At 39.1% G+C, this 21,376-nt stretch overlaps 1 protein-coding gene across 3 annotated transcripts in view; it reads left to right on the top strand.

Annotated features, from left to right (window-relative positions):
- Positions 1-21,376, top strand: part of LOC110143381 (phospholipid-transporting ATPase IB-like) — an 80,903-nt gene that overhangs the window by 46,797 nt on the left and 12,730 nt on the right. For all 3 annotated transcript variants that reach the window (XM_070471695.1, XM_070471694.1, XM_070471696.1), the window contains 8 exons: positions 1,971-2,143; positions 3,960-4,143; positions 8,150-8,260; positions 10,601-10,675; positions 13,256-13,378; positions 14,576-14,654; positions 18,142-18,203; positions 19,138-19,194. In XM_070471695.1, the coding sequence (XP_070327796.1) occupies positions 1,971-2,143; positions 3,960-4,143; positions 8,150-8,260; positions 10,601-10,675; positions 13,256-13,378; positions 14,576-14,654; positions 18,142-18,203; positions 19,138-19,194 (864 nt within the window). The remainder of the gene's footprint in view (positions 1-1,970; positions 2,144-3,959; positions 4,144-8,149; positions 8,261-10,600; positions 10,676-13,255; positions 13,379-14,575; positions 14,655-18,141; positions 18,204-19,137; positions 19,195-21,376) is intronic.

The raw sequence follows: 21,376 nt of genomic DNA, 5'->3' as shown, positions 1-21,376 counted from the left end.
ACTCTGGATTCTTGTAAGATTTCCTCTTTGCCTTTGGTTTTATGCAGTTTTATTTTGATATGCCTGGGTGTAGATTTTTGGCATTTACCTTGTTTGGTGTCTTCTGAACTTCCTGGGTCTATGTTTTGTGTCTGTAATTAATTTTGGAGTATTCTCAGTTATTAGCACTCAAACTTTTCCTTCTGTCCTCTGTTTCTTTTCTTTCTGGTATTGCAGGTGCTTGTATGCTAGATCTTTAGAATGGTCTCACAGTTTTTAAATATTCTGTTTTGTTTTTTTTCTCTTCTTTTCCTCTTTGAGCTTCAGTTTAGGAAGTTTCTATTGAAATTTCTTCAAGTTCATTAATTCTTTCCTCACCTGTGTCCAGTCTACTGTTGAGTCCATAAAAGATATTTTTCATTTCTGTTACAGTGTTTTTCACAGTGTTTTTACAGCCCATTGGGGGTGGTGGTAAGGTATGTGGGCAGGGAAGTGTTCTATAGTGAAGGAAGTGAAGTCGTGTCCAACTCTTTACTACCCCATGGACTATAGCCTACCAGGTTCCCCCGTCCATGCAATTCCCCAGGCAAGAATACTGGAGTGGGTTGCCATTGCCTTCTCCAGGAGATCTTCCTGACCCAGGGATTGAACCCTGGTCTCCTGCATTGTAGGCAGACACTTTACCATCTGAGCCACCAGGGAAGCTCTATAATCTTAGGTTAAATCTCAGTCTTCAAGAGAAACTGTACCCCTTTGTCTTAAGTGTTTCTCAGTGCTTTCTTTCTCCCCATAGGTGAGACAAGGAGACCACATGGGGCTGGAGTTGGGTAAATGACTTTCCCTCCAGGTGGGATAAGGCTCTGGTAAAGTTTTTAACCTCGGAGGCTAGGCTTTTGCGATGGAGAATGCTCTGGGCATATTTCCTTCTCTCTTAGAACCTTGATACCCAATTTTATGGAAGTTCACCCCATTATTCTGTTCCCATCTTTTAAAATTTTCCCAAAATTTCTCTGAACTTCCTCTTTGCTATGAACACTTTTCCATATTTTCCAACTAAAGATTCTCCTACTTATACACCTTTTCAAAAATAACTTTATTGAGATGTAATTCACATGGCATAAAATTAACCTGCTTAATATAATTCAAGAGATTTTCCTGTATTTACAGATACATGCATTCAATGGCGGAATCATTTTAGAAACCTTTCGTCATCTGTAAAAGAAACTCTGTACCTTTAGCTGTCATCTCCCTGACCCTCCTTGCCCCACCCCTAAACAACACTCCTCTACTTTCTGTTTCAATGAATTACTTATTTTGGGCTTTTATGTTAAACAAATCATTTAACAGGCGGTCTTTTGTGACTGGCTTCTTTAACTTACCATAATGCTTTCAAGGTTCATCCATGTTGTACCAGGCAATAGTACTTCATATCTTTTTTTAATAGCTAAGGAATATTGCGTTGTATGTATACACTTTATTTATCCATTCATCAGCTTATTTCTACTTCTAGGCAATTATGAATAATGCTGCTGCTTATACATTCATGTACAAATTTTTGTTCAGACATGCTTTCATTTCACTTGAATGTATATACACTGATAAGTGGAATTGTTGGATCATTCACTAACTCTGAGGAGGAATTCCTGGACTATTTTCCCAAGTTGCTGCACCATTTTACATTCTGACCTTCAGTGTATGAGAACTGTGATTTCTTCACATCCTCATCAACACATTATTATCTGACTTTTTAATTCTAGTCATGCTAGTGGGTATGAAGTAGTATCTCATTGTGGTTTTGATTCACATTTACCTGATGACTAATGATCTCAAGCACCCTTTCATGTTATTTATCTACTTTTAAATTTAATTTCTGTGAGATTTTCAAAGGGAACAAGGAGGTAGACATATGCCTTAATCTACTATCTTGACTCAGAAATTCTTTTTAATTATATTAAAAATGGTAAAAGATAATTTACCCCTCTTTGTTTAAGGCAACACAACAAGTGATTAATCAGAACTGCCAAGATCTTGGAGCACTGTTAGGTAAAGAAAATGACCTGGCCCTAATCATAGATGGTAAAACATTGAAATATGCCCTCCATGTTGAAGTTAAGAAGTGCTTCCTTAATTTGGCCCTCTCGTGCAGAACAGTATTATGTTGTAGGTAAGAATATATTCACTGTTGGTTTTTTTCCTGCTATATTTCATAGTTTTTAATGGAAAGAAAATATAGACATGGAAATATAAGTTTTTCTCAGAGACAAACTACCTTACTGAGAAAATATGCACTCAAACTGAAATGCAAGGTCTGAATTTAATTCTAATTATCAGGTTTAAGATTTATTCAAAAGCAGTTTATAATTTTTCAGCGGTACATTATTTTGGTACGTTATTTATTGATGTATTGGCTAAGTGAAAGAAATCTTTCAGGTGTAACAAAAGGAAAGGAAAGGAAAGGAAATCGAAGTCACTCAGTCGTGTCCGACTCTTTGTGACCCCATGGACTGTTGCCTACCAGGCTCCTCCGTCCATGGGATTTTCCAGGCAAGGGTATTGGAGTGGGTTGCCATTTCCTTCTCCAGGGGATCTTCCCAACCCAGGGATTGAACCTGGATCTCCCACATTGCAGGCAGACACATTTTACCGTCTGAGCCACAGGGAAGTCCAGGTACAACAAAGGCCCTGGTCATTTACAGGGAGGGGCAAATTTGAAACCAAACCACTGAGACCTAGAGGAAAATGAATTTGTGGGTGGTTATTGAGTTAATTGACTATTGCTCAGTTAACAGATAGTTATTACAAGACTAATGTTATTTTAGGCTATATTTTCATATATGAGTGAGAAGATCCAAAATCAGAATCATGATCATCCAGTTCTCTTCTTAACTGGTCAGAACAGACTTGGAGCTTTGGTAAAGGGTGCAGAACTGCATTAAGGAGTGAGTGAAGGACTTGAGGGTATGTGGAGAACTTGACTGCCAAGAGGATGGAATTAAGATTTGAATTAAGATATGAAGAGTCAGGGGCTCTCTTAGGTGATGCTAATGGTAAAGAACTCACCTGCCAATGCAGGAGATATAAGAGATGTGGGTTCAATCCCTGAGTTGGGAAGATACCCTGGAGGAGGACATGGCAACCACTCCAGTATTCTTTCCTAGAGAATTACAAGGACAGAAGAGCCCGGTGGGCTACACTCCATAGGGTTACGAAGAGTTGGACACAACTGAAATGACTTAGCATGCACACACATGAAGAGTCAGACTTGAGTTTAATTAAATTGATTAGTTTTTCCCCCTCTACAAATATCATAATCTAAACATGAAAGTGATCATCAGACTAAATGGTGAAGCTATTATCAGTGCAAGTATTCCAGTAAAAGAACCAGTGTTACTTGATAAGAACTAGACTTACAAATGGTTTCTGACCATCTCTATTTCAGAAAATGTTCATATTATACCCACAATGTAGTGATGTTAACTGAATGTATTCTCTTCATTATGAAGTGAAGGTTTTTTTTTTTTTCCCAACTGTGTTTCTACCTTAAATTTTGGAGCATGTTATGAAACATACTAGAAACATGCAAAGAAACCTTCTATCTGCTCAGTTTATAATAATCTCACCTGAAATTTGAAAAGGTTAAATTTAAAGTAGTTATTAGGAATTGTTTTGAGAGAAGAGAATAAGTGAGGTCATTAGCTTACTGGAATATGAAACCCTGTGTACCCTTATTGTTTTTGATAGAAGTGTGTGTCTAACTTCCTGACTGAGTGAATAAATGAGTGATGGGTAGGGACTTCCTTGTATCTGTAAAGAAATTAATTAATGAATTGGAAAACTTACCAGTAACTGCCATTTAAATGTGACTGTATGTGGATTATTGCTGACTCCTTTGTAAAGCCTTTTAGAACAGGATGAATAAAATGAACCAAAATAAAACAAGAAAACATGGTTGTTTCTTTCTTTCTTTCTCTTTTTTTCAGGTTATCTCCCCTCCAGAAGGCTGAGATAGTGGATGTGGTGAAGAAGCAGGTGAAGGCCATCACCCTGGCCATCGGGGATGGTGCCAACGATGTGGGGATGATCCAGACGGCCCATGTGGGTGTGGGCATCAGTGGGAATGAAGGCATGCTGGCCACCAACAACTCTGATTATTCCATTGCTCAGGTCAGTGGTGAGGGTGGCCAGCTGGACATGGGGAGTGTTGAAGACCTCGGGTCTACCCTCAAGGTTTAGCCTGATCTCTAAGCTGCTTTCAGTTGGAAACTATCAGTACCTTGTTTGAAGGCTATACTGCTCACAGGCTGATAAATGGAGAGAGGAGTTGTTAGGGCAAGAAATAGTGGCTTTACTGGGAAAGTCAGCAGACTGAGAACATGCTGGACTGGTGTCCCAGAGAACCATCTTGCCTGAGTCAGAATTCAGGCTTATTTTATACTAAAAGGGGAGGGGATAAAGTCCTGGTTCTGGTCAACCTCTGGAGGGGGATGTGTTAACTTCTTCCTCCCTGCAGCCATTCACAGGTGGACTGTGAGCTGAACCAATAGGTATTTTAGCTTCTCCTGGGAGGCAGGGTTCCTAGAGATGGGCCATTACGTATAATTTAAACTTCTGGGCAAGATCCCTTTAGTGATTAGCTTGTAATAGAATACAGAGGTTCTACCCTATCTCCTTAGTTTTGTGCTGACGCATTTTGCAGCAGTAATGCATGCATGCATGCTAAGTCGCTTCAGTTGTGTCTGACTCTTTGGGACCATCTAGACTGTAGCCTGCCGGGCTCCTCTGTCCATGGGGTTCTCCAGGCAAGAATACTAGAATGGGTTACCTTGCCCTTCTCCTGGGGCTCTTCCCAACCCAGGGATCGAACCCACATATCTTACGTCTCCTGCATTGACAGGCAGGTTCTTTACCACTAACGCCACCTGAGAAGCCCTTGCAGCAGTAAAGGCCTCCCCTTTCCAGCTTTGAAATTTTCAAAACTGCTGCCCCTAAGAATCTGTAGTTCTGCTCCTATAACCTCCAGGTCCCCAGTCTCTCCAGTCTGTGTGTGCTTTGCTTTGTGGTATCTCTTGATAAAGACTTAAAATAGTCCTATCCACCCCCCCTCCCTTTTTCTTAAGGAGATACTACTGCCTTTTGGCAGGCATTTAAAAAAATTCAACTTTGTTTACTTAGAGCAGTTTTAGCGTCACAGCAAAATGGAACAGAAAGTACAGGTAATTCCTGCACCCCCAGCCCGCACCCCCTCAGCCTTCCCTGTTAGCAACATCCTTTACCAGAGCAGTTCATGTGTTATAACTTATGAACCTACGGGACAGTCATTATCACCCAAGGCCCACAGTTTACACTAGGATTTTTCCTTGTGTTGTACATTCTGTGGGTCTGGACAAATGAACAATGACATGTATCCACCATTGTAGTATCACACAGAGCAGCCTCACTTCCCTAAAACCCTCACCTCTTCATCTCCACCCTTCGCCATGACTCTTGGAAACCACTGATCTTTTTACTGTTTCCGTAATTTTGCCTTTTCCATGAAGCCATAGTTAGAATCACACAGTAGTCTTTTCACACTGGCTCCTTTCACGTAGTTTTATGCATCTTAAAGTTCCTCTTTGTCTTTACAATTTATCCAATTGTGCATCTCTAAACACTGTATTTTACCTTGTATGTCTGCTCAGTTGTGTCTGACTCTTTGCGACCCCATACCTGTAACCCTCCAGGTTCCTCTATCCATGGGATTTCCCAGGCAAGAATACTGTAGTGGGTTGCCATTTCCCCCTCCAAGGAATCTTCCTGACCCAGGGATCAAATCCATGTCTCCGGCTTCTCCTGAATTACAGGCAGATTCTTTACCACTGAGCCCCCTGGGAAACCCTTTCTTTTTAAGTTGTTGTTCAGTTGCCAAGTCTTGTCTGACTCTTTGTGACTCCCTGGACTGCAGCACATCAGGCTTCCCTGTCCTTCACTATCTCCCAGAGTTTGCTCAAATTCATGTCCACTGGGTCAGTGATGCCCTTCAACCATCTCATCCTCAGTTGCCTCCTGCTCCTCTTGCCCTCAGTCTTTCCAAGCATCAGGGTCTTTCCAATGAGCTGGATCTTCCCATCAGGTGGCCAAAGTGTTGAAGCTTCAGCTTCAGTATCAGTCCTTCCAATGAATATTCAGGATTGATATCCTATAGGATTGACTGGTTTGATCTCCTTGCTGTCCAAGACTCTCAAGAGTCTTCTCCACCACCACAGCTCAAAAGCATCATTTCTTGGGTGCTCAGCCTTCTTCATGGTCCAGTTCTCACATATGTACATGACTACCAGAAAAACCATAGCTTTGACTATATGGGCATTTGTTGGCAAAGTGAAGTCTTTGCTTTTGTATACACTGTCTAGGTTTGTCATAGCTTTTCTTCCAAGGAACAAGCATCTTTTAATTTTGTGGCTGCAGTCACCATCCAGTTATTTTGGAGCCCAAGAAAATAAAATCTGTCACTATTTCCACTTTTTCCGCTTCTATTTGCTATGAAGTGATGGGACTGGATGCCATGATCTTAGTTTTTCTAAACATTGAGTTTCAAGCCAGCTTTTTCATTCTCCTCTTTCACCTTCATCAAGAGGCGCTTTAGTTCCTCTTCCACTTCTCTTTTTATACCATATCTTGCAGGGGTTTAGAATCACAGCTGCAATCATGATCAGACAGAAAGGGCAGGATCCCAGGGCTTTCTTTTCTCCCTTCCACCCACCTAAGTTGCCTCACGAAGCCAGGCACTGATGCAAGAGGCTGGTCTGACTCATGCTCTGCCCCCCCCTTTTATTAACATGCTATTTCAGGTTAAGGAAACCACTTTGAGCCCCATCAGCTTTTTTCTGTCTCTCTTTCCCTTGAGAGTAACTTTGACTGGAGAGAGGGAGAGGGTGTCCACCATGGTGTGGGCCATTTCATACTCCCTCGAATGTTGTCCTCAGGGCCATTAGCAGACATTCTTCTATATCTGTCCCATCCCCCTGCCCTCAGATGGACTGCTGCCCAGGGTCTGTTGTCTTTCCTTTTCACTTCTTGCAATGCATGACTCTCCCTTCCTCAGAGAGGACCAGTGTAACACTTTGCTCACAGCCTAGATCTTTTTATTCTCAGAAAAGAGTAAATTATTCCCTTCTTCCTCTCTAAACTTCTTAATATTTTAAAACCATACCAAAAAATACAACTTTGACTTACAATGTCCTTTTTTCTCCCTGTAAATAAATCATTGCAAAGCCAAAAATAGGAATGTTGTCTATAATGACTTTTAATATCACGGTCTAGGTGAAAACAAAAGCCATCCCTCTTGAATTCACTTGTTTCAGTGTCTGACTCGTTTATGACTCGTCATGTCCCTCCCCATCCTGACCATCCTGTTTGAAACTCTTTAGCAGTCTTTTTTGAAAAGCTGGGTTTTTTTCCCCCTAATATATAGAAACTTATGTCACTCTAAAGTCAGTATTTAATTTTCATAGTCACTAAATTACTAAATTGCCTTGTTTTGTGGAATAATGCTTCTGAATATTCTTTCATCCTAAAAAAAATGTTTATTGAGTGCCTCTCACACCCTGGGCATGTTCCTCACTTAGTTTGAAGATGTTAAGTGTTACGGAAAAGGAAAATCCAAATGAGGGAAAACAGCTGAGGGGTGCTGCAGAAATCACACGTTACCTCCTTTTAAACTTTAATTTTTCTCTTTATATATTTACTATAGGAAATGGGGGGAACTGATTCCTGTAAGACTTTGTTACGTGCACCTGCTCAGACAGAAAAATCAGTGACTGATGTTCTTGCTTCCAGGATCTTATTTCATTAAGTAATTCTGAGTCCCTTCTCACAATTAAGGTCCTAGATGTGGATCAGATCAAATTCTAAGCCTTCTTGTGACAAGTGAAAATATAAGCAGGATTTTCTGGGCAGGAAAGTGATGTTTATTTATTTATTCTAATAATAAGAAAAGTTAATTTCACAGAGATCTGAAAAACTCCTTTATAGTGAAGAGTCCTGTCGGGTTGTCTGGGAGTAGGTTTCATTCTGTTTCTGTCCTGTGGAGTGGGAACTGCTGAGGTGCAAACCCTGGGAAAATGACATTTTGTGGGGTTTGTCACTAAGTGGTAGGTTCCTTTGAACTTCATTGATTGTTATTTTTGTCTTTTAGTTTAGCTACTTGGAGAAGCTTCTGTTGGTTCATGGAGCTTGGAATTATTTTCGAGTGACCAAATGCATACTGTATTGCTTCTATAAGAATGTCGTGTTATACATCATTGAGGTAAGCAATGCTTTCTTTCCTTGTGGTGTGAGGTCTTGTCTTTAATGTGGAGCTTGATAGTTTAGTGTTTTCCTTATTTATCTCAATAAGTAATGTCACATAATGCTGTTACATAAGTTGTGGCTCACATAAAATCAATTTAATAAAAAACGGCAAGCAAAATATGTCCAACATCATGATGACTTACTGACATAATCTGTTGTTTAAAAAAAAAAAAGAAAGTCCTATTTGGAACCAAAGTGTGTCTCTGCCAGCTCCAGATCCTTCTCGTGATCAGAGGCATCAGAAATCTCTGTGCTTTTGAACTGTTTTCCTCCTGACGCTGGAAATCTGGTCCCAAGGCGGTTGCTGTCTTCCTAACATCCCACTAGGGGCCGGGATGGGCCTTCTTCTTCCAAACACCAGCTCTTTCCTTTTGTCTCAGCTGTACTTAGCACTGGTGGTTAAAGCAAGTTTTCAGGGACAAGAAAACTTCACGAGTGTTGCTTCCTTGTCAAGAAAATACCATGGAAAGAACCTGTACCTGCTCTCCTTCCGTGCTGGGGACCGTGGAGCTGTGGCTCCCACGCTGCAGCCGGCCCCGCCGCCCACCCCGGCTCCCGTCCCCTGCACTGGCAGAGCGCCTGGCAGCGGGGCCTCCTTTTTTCCTGAAAGTGGACCAAAGAAGAGTTCCGTGACTACAGTTTTCATGAAATCTTAAAGTTTGTCATGCCTTTATTGCCTCTGAGAAAGCATGTTTTCTCTAGTGTGTAGTATATAAGGGTAATGGGGTTTTGGGGTGAATCTTTCTTTTATTACTGAAGTATCATTGATGCACAATATTACAGTTTCAGGTATACAACATAGTGATTCAGTATTTTTACAGATTATATTCCACTTAAAGTTATTTTAAAATAATGGCTATGTTTCCTTGTACTAAACAATATATCTTTGCTACTTACTTAATTTAAAATTATTATTTATTAGTTTTTAATGGATTAAAATTCATTTTAATGGTTGACTTACAATATTATATTTATTTCAAGTGTATACGGTTATTTTACACAGGGTAGTTCGTGTCTCTTATTCCCATACCCCTCCCTCACCCCTCCCGACTTGCCTCTCCCCACTGGTAACCACCAGTTTGTTCTCTATACCTGTGGGTCTGCTTCCTTTTTGTTATATTCACTAGTTTGTTGTCTTTTTTAGATTCCACGCATAAGTGATAACATAGAGTATTTGTCTTTCTCTGTCTGACATTTCACTTAGCATAATGCTTTCTAGGCCCATCCATGTTGTTGCAAATGACAGAATCACTTTCTTTTTTATGGTTGAGTAATATCTCATTGTGTATACATACCACACCTTCTGTATCTATTCATCTGTTGATGGGCACATTATTTACAGTAGCCAAAATATGGGAGTGAATCTTGTAACTACCATCCTAACTTTAAAAATATCTGTGTAAGCTTTAAATTTGCCTGTGGAAATACATTTTTAAATATTTTATTTTGAAATAATTATAGATTCACAAGAAGTTATATAAAATATTTACCAGAGTTCTTGTGAACCCTTCACCGAGTTTCTCCCAAAGATAGCACCTTATATAAAACCACAGGATAATATGAAACCAGGAAACTGATATTGGTACAACTCATTCAGAACTTATTCAGATTTCATCAGCTTTACATGCATGTGTGTGTGTGTGTGTGTGTGTGTGTGTGTGTGTGTATGTGTCACTGTAACCTTTTATCCCTGTGTAGACTCATGTAACTACCAGAGTATTCAAGATACAGACCTGTTCCAATAAAAGACACAAACTCGCCTCATCACCACAGGATCTGCCTCATGCTACCCTTTATATTCACACCCACCTGATCCCCAGCAGTAGCTCATCTATTCTCTTTTCCTGTAACGGAGTTCTTTCAAGATTTCTCTAAAAGTGCAATCATACACCATGTAACTTTTGAGACTGGATTTTTTTCACTCAATATAATTCCTTTCAGATCCATCCAAGTTGCTGCATGGGCAATCATCTTCCCTCTTGATTGCTGTGTAGTATTCCATGTCATAGGTGGCTATCGCTTGTTTACTATTCACTTGTCGAAGGACATTTAGGTTGGTTCCAGTTTGGAGCCATCATGAATAAAGTTGCTATGGACATGTGCATAGGTTTATGTGTAAACACAAGTTTTCACTTATTTAAGGTGAGTGTCCAAGTGTACACTTGCTGAATTGTATGGTAAGTGTGTGTTTAGTCTTAAAGGAGAGGACCAAACTGTTTTCCAGAGTGACTTTACTATACGAGTGTATGTAGGTCAGCACTGACATAGCGGCGCACTTGGCTTCCTTCTCTTTCAGCTTTGGTTCGCCATTGTTAATGGATTTTCTGGGCAGATTATATTTGAACGTTGGTGCATCAGCTTGTACAATGTGGTAAGTGAGCACTCTCCCTCTCTCTCTGATGGCATGTGGGGCTGCGCTCTTTGTGTCTGGGACGCAGAGCTAAGTCCATCTGCATCCATGGCTCACATACATCTTTAGGGCCACACATCCTGCAGAAGCACAAACTCCCCACACATGGTTTCAATCATGGCAGATCATTTTATAGTAACTACATGATATTTCCCAGGCGGTGCTAGTAGTAAAGAATCAGCCTGCCAGTGCAAGAGATGTAAGAGACATGGGTTCGATCCCTGGGTCGGGAGGATCCCCTGGAGGAGGGCATGATAACCCACTCCAGTATTCTTGCCTGGAGAATCCCCATGGACAGAGGAGCCTGATGGGTCACAGTGCATGGGTTGCAAAGAGTTGGACACAACTAGAGACTTAGCAAGCGTGCACACAACATTTATATGCAATGTATTTTTTGTAATATTGATATTTCAGAATCTTTCTAACTCTGCCTGTACAACATTTTCATATTTTTAAGCCAAGCAAAAATTGCTGAACTCTTCCTAAACCCATTTTATTTAATACACGTAATTTAGATTTATTTCTCTTTGTGTCCGTGTGTATGTATGTATGTTTATAGTATAATTCCATGTCCTCTTAAGCCTCTTGGTAGAAAATTTGTATTTGTGGAAATAGAACATGCTGTGCTTGTATTAAATGCTGAATTTTTATGTCAAGCCTATAGTAAATACAGTTTTCCATTTTAATGGAATCCTCTAATAATAAATAGTCACATACCATTACTTGAATTATTTTGAATTAAAAAACTAGATATTTATTAAACAGTAAGACTAAGTGGCTTTTTACCCTCATGCCCTTTTAATTTTTGCTTTGTTTTTTTTTTCTTTTTTTGTATTATGATTCCCCCAAAGGGTTAGAAGTTAGGAAATGTAACATAAAAATGAGGCTCCCAGCAAGTATCCCATGACCTCTCTTGTGCACTGTGTTATTGCAGTGACATTATACTCTGCATGCTTTGTGTGCTCACTCCTAAAGGTCTCTCTTCTGGGAGCTGAAATTCCAGAACAGACTGAAGTTACTGAATAGAAGTCATTTGTGCTCAATGACTGCTATGCATATTTACAGTCATGTGAGTGCCAGTGGCTGGGTGTATTTGGTCAGAGCACTACACCAGGGAAGCTTGGGTCCTGTGTAGAGTTGTCTCTGCCAGGCACTTGGTCACACAGGACAATACTGATAAACTTTCTTTGAAGTTTCATTAGAAACAGGAGTAGTGGCAGAGTCTCTCCTCTGGGTGAGAACAATCCCTATGAATACATAAACCACAGCTATTGACCAGTGGAATCTTGCCAACTGGAACTCCAGTGGAAAATTTAAATAATTATGGACAATTGAGGATAAAATATGATGACATGCTTATTGAATAGCCATTGACTTATTAACTTTCATCCCATTACAAGTATATTTTACAGGTGAAAAAAAAATGAAGACCAGGACATTCCAAATAATAGTTACTGACCATGCCAGAGATGGACTCTGTCTACTTATTTGATAACTTAATTTATATGAGTTGGCATGCTAATTCTAGAGGTTATATATTATTTCTGCTACTGCTCATGCATGTCTAATTGCTATAGGAATTACCCTCCTACAGAAAAAACTAGAATAGCAGAAAAGATCTATGAAACAATAGTTTTCAGGCACTAGATGCCAGGCTGCTCATTGCCATGATCTCAAGAGCAGGCCTGTTTATAGGCCAAAGTGAAGGAAGATGGGCCCACAGGGGAGCCCAGCTGTCTTACTGAACTGAATACACAGAGGGTGGAGTTCAGTGGGCCAAGAAAGCTAGAATTTGCCAGACAGAAGATCAGAGATGGGCAAACTGCACTGAGAAATGGAGAGAGGGAAAGAGTTGCAGACACAGAGAAATACGGAGACACAGTGTTTCTGGAAGTGGGCAGCTGTTCCCTTGAGCCTCTGGTTGAGGATTTATCTGTATGTGCATGAGAGAAGTATACTCAGAGCTAAGGGAAAAGCAGGTCTCCACATTGCAGGCAGATTCTTTACCGTCTGCCACCAGGGAAGCCACTGGAAAGCAGCGGGCTGGATTTCTGGAGTTTGCTCAGGGCTAGGAACAGTTTGTATTCCCATTAGCCTGTTGGGGAAGACCTATTTCACAAGATATTGGGGAAAATCCTTACTTTTAACAATAAGGATGATTTAGTCCCATAATAAGGGCTTCCCAGGTGGTGCTAGAGGTAAAGATCCTGCCTGCTAATGCAGTAGGTGTAAGAGACTTGGGTTCGATTCCTGGGTTGGGAAGATCCCCTGGAGAAGGGAATGACAACCCATTCCATTACTACTGCCTGGAGAATTCCATGGACAGAGGAGCCTGGCAGGCTACAGTCCACGGGGTTTCTAAAGAGTTGGACACAACAGAAGGGACTAAACAACAACCACCAGGCGTCTCAGCCAGCTTCCCGCACAATGATACCTTAGTAATTGCAATACGTTATCAAAGCCAGGAAAATGACATTGGCTCAGTACTCACTCAGATATAGACTGAAAGCTCTTTTTGATAGGTTCTTGTTTCCTATGTAGATTTTCACATCACTGCCACCCTTTACTCTCGGAATCTTTGAACGGTGTTGTAGTCAGGAGAGCCTGCTCAGGTACCCACAACTCTACAGAATTTCTCAGACAGGGGATATTTTCAACATAAAGGTAAGCAGAAGGTTATTGCAGATCTTTCAACTTTCCTCCAAAAGGTACTTTTGTCTCTTTCCTTTTTAATGCTTTAGGAAAAATAATTTAAAAAAAACACAAGGAATGCCGCCCTATGCCATATTTCTTTGTATTCTACCCAAGGTTCCGTGAATCCTGAGGTTTTCCAGTCTGGCATTAGCTTTGTGTCTGAACCAGCTTCTTCCCTAAAAACTGCTTTGTGCTGTGCTGTGCTTACTCCAGGAAATTTTAGTTGCAGGCCAAAGATGTTTTTCCCATACTCTTTTTCTTTTCTCTAGTCCCTTATCTGTAAGTCTTCCCGCAAGCATGAAAAAAAAAATTGGTGTATTTAGAATTGAATGAACAAAGAATTGTTTTTGTTACTTTTCTGTCATATCTAACCATGTGCACCCTTCTTTGATTCCAGAGATATTATATTATTGAGATATCCTTTAAGAAAATTGTGCAGGCATACCTTATTTTATTGTGCTTTGCAGATACTATTTTTTTTTCTTTTACAAATTGAACTTTAGTGGCAAACCTGTATTGTCAGATGATGGCTAGCATTTTCATTGATGTGTATACATGATTTTTAGACAATGCACACTTAATAGACTGTGTATAGTGTAAACATAATTTTTATATGTACTGGGAAACTAAAAAAATCACGTGACTTGCTTTATTATGATATTTGCTTTATGGTGGTGGTCTGGAATCAAATCTGCAATATCTCTGAGGTATGCCTGTATATGGTATATTAAACATTATTTTGACCACAGTCAGGGTATAGATATAAAAGTACAGGGTGTATCATATAAAATATGATATTAAATTATATTTTAAATACTATAATTTAAAGATTGAAAGTATTTTTTAGTTATTTCTTTAGATTAGTTCTTTTTTGTTAGATTATTAAAACCTTTATATGTTTTCATAATAAATACATTATCTTTGAAGTCTACATATTTATATTTATTAAATTTGTTTTTCAAATGATATTATCCTATAATTTCACAGTCATTTCTTTTAAAAGGAGACTAAAGACATGGAAATTTTTAGTCTCCAGGAAGACATTTTAGCTTTGTAACTGTGTTTCACACAGCAAATAAACTTTATAACATATAACATAACTTTATAACATATTTTTAGAGTTAGACCTGGATACTATCTTGATTTCCTTGCTTTGTTTTCTTTTAGGTGCTTTGGATTCAAAGTATAAATGCTATTGTCCATTCATTCATTCTCTTCTGGTTGCCTGCAAAAATGCTGGAGCATGGTAGTAACTTCATTGTTTTCAGTGTGTGTGTGTCTACAGATAGAACTGAAGAAAGTAAAAGTAGGATTAAAAATATAGGTTTATATATATTCACCTAAACTAATAGTATAATCTGGTTAACAGATTGTAGTTTGAACATTTAACAGATGGCCTTTAGAGCCCATTCTCCTTGCTTCTGATATGTATAAATTGTAACTTGGTGCTTTTATTGTTAATTTTTAATAAATATTTGAGTCAGGATGTCTGGTAGAAAGCACAACAGTTCTACTGAATCATAGGTTCCCTCTGTTAGTGAGTTTGAAACTTTTGTCTACTATATTTATTGCTTTCATTTCTCAAACTTTACACTTCAATTTAAACTGTAACAAGTCCAGCAGGCCATATAGAAATTTAACCTTATATTTTATTAGTGGACTAGGTCTCCTTTTCTGGACATACAGTTTTCCAAATAACATTATGCGTGAACTTTTTTGCCAAACTGGTTTGTGTATAAATAGATCCAGAAGTAGGGGATATATTTATGAAGTGTGTTACTGATGTGTAATGGGCTCATAGCCACAAATTAAGGTGTGAAATATAATTATTTTCCTTTAACCAGATCTAATTTTTATTGGATAGTACTAGCAACTTGTCCTAATCTTAGGCATATATTTTGTTTAATTGAGCCTTGGTTGTGTGTGTTTATGTCCATTTGTATTTAAAAAAATAAATCTGCCATTATATTGCTAAGGGCATTCCTTATAAAACAAATGAGAAAAAAAAATGAGCAAAATTTTCAAGTGATAATAATATAGCAAAGTAACACGCTGACAAAGAGTTAGTTCCACTTTCAGAATGATAGTGTGAAGAGCTGCTTGGATGTGCTCCTCACCCTCAAAAAACCAAAGCTGCAAAACTATAAAAACACAACTCTGTAAATTCTCTGAAAATTATCCAAAAGGCAAGGAAGATTATCAGTCTACTGAGTAACTCAGTAAGAGCATCAAGAGCCTGCATCACTTGAGCCATGACCCTCTGCCTCCCTTCCCCACGGTAGCCTGGCTGGATGAAAGGTCCACTCCAAGCAGGTGTGGACAGGAATATGGGACCATTGCTCCTGTCAGCTCTCAGTCAAGGGTTCCCATCTCACAGGAAGGGCAGCCCACCAGCATTTCTCATCCCTCCAATTCTGAAGAGACCAAATTTCTGATGGGTGTGGCCGAGATAGAGCTCCCTTTCCCCCAGGCAACTAACATTCACGGGATAGAGTTTCTACCCCATGCATGACAGGCCAAGAACACTGGGGCCCTGGTCACTCTCATCACAACTCACTCATAGGGCAGGGAATTTCTGGGAGAGTCAAGCCCAAGAAGACTGGTGGCTTTGTGCTAGACCACTAGCACAAAAGTACTGGGTCCAAGATTTTACCAGTAGTAAAAAAGAGCTCCAAAACTCTTTCCCAAATAAGATGACTATTCAAAACAAAGTGGGGGAAAGTTCAAGTCTAAGGATACTCTCAAAAACAGTAGCCCTTCTTCATTAGCAACAAGCTAAATCATAGGCCAACTGATTTGCCAGAGAGAACCAGGGAAAGAGATAGATACAGAACTGAATGAAAACCCTGGAGTTGAAAAGTACCAAAAACTCGAAAAATGTGTTAGAGAGGCTCAACAGTAGATTTGAACTGGAAGAAAACAGGATTAGCAAACTTGAAGTTAGACCAATAGATAATAAGGGACAGGCAGTGCTAGTGGTAAAGAACCCACCTGTCCATGCAGGAAATGTAAGAGGCGTGGGTTCAATCCCTGAATTGGGAAGATCCACTGGAGGAGGGCATGTCCATCAACTCCAGTATTCTTGCTGGACTACAGTCCATAGGGTCACAAAGAGTTGGACAATACTGAAGTGACTTAACACAGCACAATTTGAAGACCAGAGATTAACAGAGCATTAGAGAATGTGAGGTGCCTTTCAGCACTCCAACAGAAGCACAGTGGGTATACCAGAACAAGAGGAGAAAACCAATGAAGCAGAAAAAAAAAATTATTCAAGAAAATAATAGCTGGAAAGTGTCAAATTAGCTGAAAGTGAAAATGCAATCTACAGAATGGAGCAAAGGATACACAAGTTACAGATAACAAAAGATTTGTATCCAGAGTATATAGAGAAGATTTATAACTCAACGTAAAAAGACAAATGACCCAATTTTTTAAAATGTACAAAGGATTTTAATAGACATTTACCAGAGAACACAGACAAATAACTAATAAATACATGCTCAACATCATTAATATTTAAACAAAAAAAAATTGAAACCACAATATACAACTTCATACACGTTGCATGTGTCCTCAGCATGTCTGATTCTTTGTGCACTGATTGACTGCAACCGGCCAGGCTCCTTTGTCCATGGCATTCTCCAGGCAAGAATACTGGAATGGGTTGTCATTTCCTTCTCCAAGGGATCTTCCCGACCCAGGGATGGAACCGGCTTCTCCTGCGTCTCCTGCACTGGCAGGCAAGTTCTTACCACTGGCACTACCAGAGGAGCCCAGGCTACAGTCCAAAGGCTTGCAAAGAGTCGGACATGACTGAGCGACTGAGTAGACATTGCATGTTTTAGTGAGTTCTAAATCAGGAGAAAACATAAACCAGGAAAATAAGTGAGCCTCAAATATATGGGTGTGCTACCTGAATTGGGGTTAAGGGTCAGGGATTTGCACTTAAAAATTTCTATATCAACCAGGACCAGGTCCACCAATATTTATTGAGAATTTTTAAAAGTGTAAAGAAGATCTTAAGAAATTATCCTAATCTTGAGATAATATTGACCCTTTAGAATGAAATTTGTAAGTTTACAGCAGATTTAAGAATAGTTAAAAAGTATATGAAATTCTATTTTAACTTTATCTGTTAGGTTTATTATTTTAGTTATCCTGGAGAAGAAATAGTGTGAAAAATGTGATGACAAAAACCCTTAAAATCCTTGTCTTGCTACTTGGCTTCACTAACTGGATTGTTTTTAAAAAACTTCCTTTTTCTTAAAAAATATTTTTTCTTATCTATTTATTTATTTGGCTTCACTGGGTCTTAGTTGTGGCATGTGGGATCTAGTTCCCCGACCAGGACTTGAACCTGGCCCCATGCATTGGAAGTACAAAGTCTTAGCCACTGGACAACCAGGGAAGTCCCTGGCCTTTTAATTATAGATTCTGCTAGATGGTTTAGATGCATGTGACACTAGGTTTAATAATCACATTCATGTACTCCTTGCAATTTACTTATTTGTTTCTAAGTCTATCTTTGGAGGATGTAAGAAGAGGAAAAAACATCACAATTGTGGTAGGCAAAGTAGGCATTGTTGTCACTGACAGAGCACTTGAGAAATGTGATCAATAATTGATAAACAGTTTTGGTGTCCAGTATGGGTACCTTTAGTAAAAATAAATTTTAAATATCTATGTTTCAGACTCTATAAAGATTAAAAAATAACTTTTTCACTTTTCAGATATGGTCTCGCAAGGTGGTTACACTACAGACTATTTGTTTCTTGGAAATTTTATATATACGGTAAGATCATCCATGTAGATTATCGCTTTTCCTAGTGTTTAGTGAAACAATTAAAGCGTTAGTGACAGCAGTGACTTTTCAAGAAGGCACTGTTATAATGGTTGCATTATTTATGTTTCTAGAGATGTGAAATGCATATACATTTGCTGTTGTTCATGCAGGGGGTGCTCTTCTGTGTCTTGTCATTACATAACTTGCCTTGGTGATGGCTTCAAATCAGCCTGTGAAAGTCTACCTTTCAGGGCTGCTTGTGTAGATAACTCACCATTATTTATTCAACTAGTCTCCAGTTAGTGGATGTGAAGGTTGTTTGGGATCCTTTGCCACTATGAACAATGCTGCAAAGATGATTCTTTATGCCCGTGACTAACTATATCTTAGGATAAATTTCCAGAAGTGTAATTTCTGGATCAGAGGGTATTGTGAATCTTGAAAAACCTTGGCTATTTATCCCCAGTAGAGTTGGCAGAAATTTAGTGATAGAAATATTTGCTTCCCCATCATAGTTTAAGGCCAGTGGGCGTGATCATATCACACTTTCCGATCTAGTCAGCAAAATGATAGTTTTGCAGTTTTTGCTTTGAGGGTCAGCACAGTCACAAGAGATTATAATCCACTTCTAATCTGACTCAGATCTTCCACACTGTTCATAAAGAATATAAATAGAAAAGCTGAAAACATAAGCATAGGATTTTCATCATATGGTACAGAGCTGCCATATAAGGAACACTTATTGAAAAGTGTAGCATTTTCTCCATTATTAAAATGCAGCAAAACACTTAGCAACCTAATGACATCACACCTCAGCAGACGTGGTGCAGAGCCATGGGGTGAGTGTCAGGAAGCAGGTGTTGATGTGCAGATTCTGATGGAAAGTTTTAACACTTTTTCTCCAATCTCTTTCCCTTCCCATTGCACCTGGCGCCTTGCACAGTATGTTGTTGTCACTGTTTGTCTGAAAGCTGGTTTGGAGACGCTGTCTTGGAATAAAGTGAGTATTTGTTAAGATATTTCCTCAATCTAGTATAGTTGTTGGCACGCTGATGTCCTTCTTCAGCTTCAGAAAAGTAATGAGCATTTTTTTCCTGGTCTCCACATTTTACTTCTTGTGTTACATGTTTGAATGATGATTTGAACCAGAGGAAAGGCATATTAGTCATCTAATGGCTGTCAAATATTCATTTTCCTGCCATACGTTTGAAACAGATTCAATTTATCATGACATTAATTGAGACCCTTAATTCACTATTATCCAAGTACAGAATGATAAGAGAGAATTTAGCAAATACAGAAAAAATATGTACAGGAATACATATTGCTTATTCCTTTTGGTGTCAATGATGTTAACATTTTGGCTTCTTCTTTGTCTTTGTTCTATGTAGTCTCCCCCCACCCCTCTATAAAAACAGGATTATAATGTACCTAATATTTTACAAGTTGCTTTTTTTTACTTAATGACAGATCTTTAATATTTTTCAAAATTTTTAATTTTTATGCCTTATTAATTGATGGAATGATGTTTCAGCACATGGGTGCTTGTTATTTGTATTTATTTATTAAAAATTTTTGCATTATTTTTAGAAAGTTATTTTAACTTTAGTTACTGTAAATGATATATAATCAATACTGTTATCAATACGGATGTACTTACAGATATGAGTAACAATTTCCTCAGGATACTATTACAAGTGTAATTTCTGATAAATTAAGCAGAATTTTAGTTTTTATGACATCAATAGCTTAAATAAATTGTATGTGTACCTGCACACACATATTTACATCTATAAATAAGTTGTGTCTCAAGTTGTACTCAAAAAGTTTCTGAGAGAAAATGAATTTTTATGTGTTTGTCACTTTTGAAGAACTAAGTTGATGCAGCCTATGATATATTCCTTTTCTGATGCAATTAATTCAGAGTTCTGACTGTCACCATCCCTACTGGACCCCAACACTAATTTGGAACCAAGGAGTTATGAGAAAAAAACATTTTATTACAAATTATAAGGCAATCTAATTGTATTATACCATATTCATGGAGCATAGACCGCTTCTGTCATCTGCATATACTGAACCTCATTTGTGAATAAGGCAATAGTTTAAGGCCAAAGCACACTTAGAACTACACGAGGTGTCTCTTCTGGCCTAAGATGGATTGGGCTCCTGCCTTCCAGCTCACCTGGGGGCTAAGAAGGAGTGGTGATGGAGGCAGGAGAGAGAAGGGCTTGTTTCTCACCTTTGTGCTGATGCTGCCCTGCCTCTGGGGAGGGCTAAGGAGGCGGTGTCTTCACTGGGGAGGAGGGTGATGCTGCAAGCCACCGATCAGGTGCAGAAAGTGAGCAAGGGCAGAGAGACACAGAACACAACTCTAAGCAGCAGTGGGGGCTGGCTGCCCCCAGAAGGTGATGATCCCAACAGAGACCCGTCCGAAAATGCTCTCGAAGCCACACAGAATACCTCACATTGCATATGATACATGATGCCGACTCTAAGGGAACTCTTACAGGAAAACTCACTGCAGTTCTGGAGAGTTTGAAGTTCATAGCTTCAAACTGATCCTCTTCTCCATCATCTGTGTTATCATGAGACAGAGTCCTCAAGAGACCAGTTCTGTTTACTCTAATCAGAGAAAGAATTGTTTGGGTTAGAGGCTATTTTTAAGGAGTGTGAAAAAGTGCCTTTGAAAATGACTCCTAAGCAAATAATATATACTCAGAGAAGTAGCAGATTTGGGGTTTTTTCTCTATAGTTTTTGTTCAGTATACTGCTCATTACTTAGTCATCTCTGAACAAAATATTAAGGAAAAGAACCAAAATCCTATTAGGATAAGAGGGCTTCCCAGGTGGCTCAGTGGTAAAGAATCCTGCCAATCCAGGAGACACAGGAGACACAAGTTCAATTCCCAAGTCGGGAAGATCCCCTGGAGCAGAAAATTGCAATCCACTTCTTGCTTGGGAAATCCCATGGACAGAAGAACCTAGTGGGCTACAGTATACAGGGTCTCAAAGAGTCAAACACGACTTGGCAACTAAACAAAAACAATTAGGATAAGAACACTTGATCTAGTCTAGCCAGTTGCCTTATTATGTATAGATAATACATCTTGGGCCTGCTCAGTTTAAGTGGTATACCCACTGTGGCCAAGGATAGAACACAGGTCTCCTAGTCGTTTTCC

The sequence above is a fragment of the Odocoileus virginianus genome, chromosome 8 (genome assembly GCF_023699985.2).
Source record: "Odocoileus virginianus isolate 20LAN1187 ecotype Illinois chromosome 8, Ovbor_1.2, whole genome shotgun sequence".
Taxonomy (NCBI): domain Eukaryota; kingdom Metazoa; phylum Chordata; class Mammalia; order Artiodactyla; family Cervidae; genus Odocoileus; species Odocoileus virginianus.
Note: the sequence above shows the minus strand (reverse complement) of the source record. Positions and strands in the feature narration are given on the sequence as shown.